The sequence below is a fragment of the Sander lucioperca genome, chromosome 23 (assembly GCF_008315115.2).
Source record: "Sander lucioperca isolate FBNREF2018 chromosome 23, SLUC_FBN_1.2, whole genome shotgun sequence".
Lineage (NCBI taxonomy): Eukaryota > Metazoa > Chordata > Actinopteri > Perciformes > Percidae > Sander > Sander lucioperca.
Window position 1 is genome coordinate 4290136 of NC_050195.1, and position 5412 is coordinate 4295547.

At 54.2% G+C, this 5412-nt stretch overlaps 1 protein-coding gene across 2 annotated transcripts in view; it reads right to left on the reverse strand.

Moving 5' to 3' along the window:
* The window catches only part of LOC118494350 (histone-lysine N-methyltransferase 2C-like), a 48319-nt gene extending 42997 nt beyond the window's left edge, over positions 1-5322 (reverse strand). Inside the window, exons 1-6 of one of the 2 annotated variants that reach the window (XM_035998133.1) lie at positions 5117-5322; positions 4761-5080; positions 3536-4197; positions 2164-2472; positions 1067-1341; positions 164-348 (exon numbers count right to left, since the gene is read on the reverse strand). In XM_035998133.1, coding sequence (XP_035854026.1) covers positions 164-348; positions 1067-1341; positions 2164-2472; positions 3536-4197; positions 4761-5080; positions 5117-5307 — 1942 coding nt within the window. In that variant the 5' untranslated portion in view covers positions 5308-5322. Of the gene's footprint in view, positions 1-163; positions 349-1066; positions 1342-2163; positions 2473-3535; positions 4198-4760; positions 5081-5114 lie in introns of both variants that reach the window. The other variant, XM_035998132.1, reaches the window with a different exon arrangement.
* Positions 5323-5412: the final 90 nt, after the last annotated feature.

The window sequence follows — 5412 nt, forward strand, 5'->3', positions numbered from 1 at the left end:
CACACAAACACACAGACACACACACATACATACACACAAACAAACAGACATACACAGACGCACACGCACACACAAACACATACGTACACACACAAACACACATACGTACACACACACACACACATACGTACACACACACACACACACACACACACTCTCTGACCTGGCATCATGTGTGGCTGAGAGCCGGCAGCAGCGAGGGGGCGGATCCCCGTGAACTCCCCAGGCATCGGCCTCCTCATCTGGGCAGGGACTCCCTCCAGAGAACTGATCCCAGATCCAGGCACCGCACCCTGGGGAGGACGCAAGAAGGAGTCCTGGAGACTGGCTGGAGGAGGAACACCAAACCTGCCGCAGAGAGAAGAGGAGAGGAGTTCTGGGTTCAAATCACGGATTCTCCAGTTAAAATGGATCTTTGTTTGAGTGACCTGACATGGATGAATAAAATGGATATTTTAATATCTCTCTTTTCACCACGGATGTAGAAGTAAAAAGTCTTTTAAATAGAGATGCACCGATTCCAACTTTCTAGGCTGATTTCTGATTTTCTTTGAGTTAGACCAGCTGATTCTGATTTTAGCTGATTCTGATTTCATGTTTTCTAACCACTTTACAGCTCACACACATATTTATTTTCTATCTTTTCTTTAATAGAACATGTGTTGAACAGATAATGGATCACTATAAAATAGAACTATATAAATTACTCCTGGTGTGGGACATTCACACACATCTAAAGAGCAATGTTAGAACCATTTCCTTCTTTTCACATCAATATCAACTAAAGAAATGTGATTTAGGTTTTTGGTGTCGTCCCTCCACGCCCTACTTTCTCCTTGCAGGTGTTGCATATTGCAAACTTACGTCAAAATAAATGTTTTCTTTCCACCAGTCTGAAGAAGACATATTATGGAAGATAAATTATTAGATAAATAATGTTTTCGCCTGCAGTGTCTCGGTGTAAAGCGTCAGTTTGGACAGGTGTGGAATGGGAAATGCAATCGCATCGGGACCGTGGGAATCCTTGGCGATACGGGACCCCGGGTCTGAGTCAGCGGATCAGTACCTGAGGTTTGGTGCTCTGACTCCGAGCTCTCGGGGGCCGAAGCCTCTCTGCTCTGCTGGGAAACCTGCCGCCCCCCCCACAGGCCTCACTGTGCCGGGGTACGGGGGAGGGGGGCGTCCAAACAGGTCAGCTGGGGGAGCCGTGGGGGGGTCCACCTGGGCCCAGTGTCGCGGTGCAGAACCAGAACCAGCAGCTGCTTCCTGTAGACCTTTCTCCTGCCGTAAGGCACTCTTCTGCTGCTGCTGCCTCAGGATCAGCTGCCGCAGACGCTGGCGCTAAACAGGACACAACACAACACAGCACAACATTAGCACAACATTAGTACAACCTTAGCACAACATTAGTACAACCTTAGCACAACATTAGTACAACCTTAGCACAACATTAGTACAACCTTAGCACAACATTAGTACAACCTTAGCACAACATTAGCACAACATTAGTACAACCTTAGCACAACATTAGCACAACATTAGTACAACCTTAGCACAACATTAGCACAACATTAGTACAACCTTAGCACATTAGTAGAACTCAGTAACAACTCAGCCAGCGATGCAGTCAGACTGTCTCCGTCTCTCCCTGTCTCTCTGTCTGTCTGTCTCCCTCTGTCTCTCTGTCGGTCTGTCTGTGTCTGTCTCTCTTTCTCTTTCTCTCTCTCTCCCTCTCCCTGTCTGTCTGTCTGTCTGTCTGTCTGTCTCCCTCTCTCTCGCTCGCTCTCTGTGTCTGTCTGTCTGTCTCTGTCTCCCTCCATCTCTCCCTCTCTGTCTCTCTCTCGGTCTCTCCCTCTCTCTCTGTCTGTCTCTCTCTCCCTCTGTCTGTCTGTCTCTCCCTCTCTATCTCCCTCTCTCTTTCTCTCTCTCTCCCTCTCTCTCTCTGTCTGTCTGTCTGTCTCTCTCTCTGTCTCTCTCTTTCTCTCTCTCCCTGTCTGTCTCTCTCCCTCCCTGTCTGTCTGTCTGTCTGTCTCTCTCTCTCTCTCTCTGTCTCTCTCTCTCAGCAGGTCACAGTAAAAGGTGATATGTGATCAGATGACAGTCTGACAGCGATGCTACCTTCACACGTAACATTAACTAACATCTAACAGAAGAACCTCCCACCTGTCTCAGCTTCTCCTCCGAGTCACCGAGCTGAGGCAGCATGCTCATTGGTCCGTCCAGAGAGGCCACGCCCAGCGCTGTCATTTCATTGGCTGTTGTCTTGTCCGTCAGCGAGGGGCTGGGGGTCATGTGACCCTGCTCAAACACGTCATGACCCTGAGTCTGACCGCCCAGGAAGACACTCTCCTCTGACATCCCAGCATGCTTTGGGGTCTGGCTGCCGGGGGTTCTGGGAAATGAGTCCTGCTGCTGCTGCTGTTGATGATGTTGTTGTTGTTGTTGATGTTGTCGTCCCGGAGACTGCTGCAACTGAAGAGAGGAAAAGTCCAGACATGTGAACTGCAAAGATTAAAACGGATTAGTTGTCAATTTATAAATTAATCTCCAACTATTCCAATCATCATTTTGAGTCATTTGTTATGTAAATCAGGTAAACTTGTGTGATGTCAGCTTGTTAAATGTGAATATTGTTCTAGTTTCTTCTCTCCTCTGGGACAGGACACTCAACATCTTTCAGTTGTGGACAAAACTAGACGTTTGAGGACGTTTATCTCGGGACTTTGGGAAACTCTGATCCACATTTTAGAGACAACTCATCCATTCATAGAGGAAATAATCCTCTCTCTCTGTCTCTCTCCCTCCCTCCCTCTCTCTCCCCCTCCCTCCCTCTCTCTCTCCCTCTCTCTCCCCCTCCCTCCCTCTCTCTCTCTCTGTCTCTCCCCCTCCCTCCCTCTCTCTCTCTCTGTCTCTCCCCCTCCCTCCCTCTCTCTCTGTCTCTCCCCCTCCCTCCCTCCCTCTCTCTCTGTCTCTCTCCCTCCCTCCCTCTCTCTCTCTCTCCCTCCCTCCCTCTCTCTCTCTCTCTCTCCCTCCCTCCCTCCCTCTCTCTCTGTCTCTCCCCCTCCCTCCCTCCCTCTCTCTCTGTCTCTCTCCCTCCCTCTCTCTCTGTCTCTCTCCCTCCCTCCCTCTCTCTCCCTCCCTCCCTCTCTCTCTGTCTCTCTCCCTCCCTCCCTCTCTCTCTCTCTGTCTCTCTCCCTCCCTCCCTCTCTCTCTGTCTCTCTCCCTCCCTCCCTCTCTCTCTGTCTCTCTCCCTCCCTCCCTCTCTCTGTCTCTCTCCCTCCCTCCCTCTCTCTGTCTCTCTCCCTCCCTCCCTCTCTCTCTGTCTCTCTCCCTCCCTTTCTCTCTCTCTCTCTCTCCCCCTCCCTCCCTCTCTCTCTCCCTCTCTCTCTCTCCCTCCCTCTCTCCCTCTCTCTCTCCCTTCCTCCCTCCCTCCCCCCCTCCCTCTCTCCCTCCCTCCCTCTCTCCCTCCCTCCCTCCCTCCCCGCCCTCTCTCCCTCCCCCCCTCTCTCCCTCTGAGTGATGTAGGAACCGTTACCTGGTGCAGCGTGGGGGTGAAGGTCCCGCTCTCTGCAGGCTGAGGAGTGAAGCTCTCTGCTGCCGGTTTCTGCGGCCGCGGCGTGGACGGCTGCTGGGCGTACGGATCGGCGCCGCGCTGACTCCCCGGGGATCGGGGGTAGCGCTCGGCGCCAGAGGGGCGCGGCGTGCCGGGGTTGGAGGCGTACGGGTCGAGGTTCGGGTGTGAAGGGGACGGCCGGCGGTTGGCGGCCGGCTGGTTGTACGTCGTGGCGAGGTATGCGGGGTCTGAGTGCTGGCGAGGCGTGCCAGGAGTCTGAGGGTTGGCGTACGGGTCTGGCGAGGGCCGGGACGTGAGAGGGGAGTGCTGGGGGAAGGGCTCGGGGATCGGTTGGATGTAGTCCTGTCTGTACGGGCTGCGGTGTGGCGAGCCCAGCGGGGCGTCCTGCGACTGCTGGAGGGGGAAGCCCTGGTCCGAGGGCCTGGACGGGTCCCGCCGGACTCCCCCAGGGCCGCCAAAGACCTCCGGCTGCTGGGGGGGCATGGGGGCTTTAAACAGCCCGCCCTGAGAGTACATGTTAGCGCTGTTCAGAGGAGTCCTCTGGTACGTCTCCGAGGCTCGGATACCAACGGGGGCGGAGCCAGAGGGGGGGCTCATCATGCCCGCCCTGCTCTGCTGCAGCCCTGGGAGTAGAAAACAAGGAGGAGACGGTCAGCGGGAGTAGAAAACAAGGAGGAGACGGTCAGTGGGAGTAGAAAACAAGGAGGAGACGGTCAGTGGTCAGTGGGAGTAGAAAACAAGGAGGAGACGGTCAGTGGTCAGTGGGAGTAGAAAACAAGGAGGAGACGGTCAGTGGTCAGCGGGAGTAGAAAACAAGGAGGAGACGGTCAGTGGTCAGTGGGAGTAGAAAACAAGGAGGAGACGGTCAGTGGTCAGCGGGAGTAGAAAACAAGGAGGAGACGGTCAGTGGGAGTAGAAAAAGGACAAAATCTCAAAAAAGAAAAAAAAAATCTGGATTTTTTTTCTTCTTTTTTTTAAGTGTAAAAACCTCAACAAAAAAAGTCAAAAAAGTGTGAAAAAAAATCTGCTAAAAGAGCCCAAAACACTGAAAAAAGTGAGGGGGAAAAATCTAAAAAAAGTCACAAAAACGTAGAAGAAAATCGACAACACTATCAAAACACCCAAAACTTGAAAAAGCGACAAAAAAAAAAGACAAAAACGAAAGCGAGACGTCAGCGGGAGTTACCTGGTTGGGGAGCGAGGCTCCGTGAGACGTCGGAGGTTTTGGCGTCCGGCGATGGCGCTGGCGAGCCGAAGGCATCGTGTGCCGGCGAGGCGCTGAGGGAGTTGTGGCGCTGCTGCTGGGAGGACGCGGGACGGGGAGTCCCCACGACTTTCCCGTAGGGGTCCCATGGCGAGGAGGGGCGGGACGATGGCGGCGAGAACATCTGTGGCGAGGACGGCGGCTGGTGCAGGGGCGAGGAGGGCAGCGGGGAGAAGCCCGAAGGGGGCGGGGCTTGTGGTCTGAGGAAGACGTCGTCGGCCAATCCAGAGCTCTGCAGCAGCAGCTGTCGGGACTGAGCGTCCCGCGCGGCGTCCGGCGTCCCGGGGCTGCGGCTGCCACCGTCTGGCGAGAGGCGGCCAATCAGCATCTGCTGCTGCCGCTGCTCGCTCTTCACCTGCTCCAGCTTCTGCGTGGCCTCCATCTTGGCGAGCTGCTTGCTCTTCTGACGCATTATCTGAGAGGAGAAACGGAAACACGACACGGGAGGACGGAGCCACACATCAGGCATCGCTCGCCGCACGCACGGGAAAACATGATGACATGGCAGCTAGGAACGCTCACTATAACCTCTCTCTCTCTCTCTCTCCTTCTCTCTCTCTCTCTCTCTCTCTCT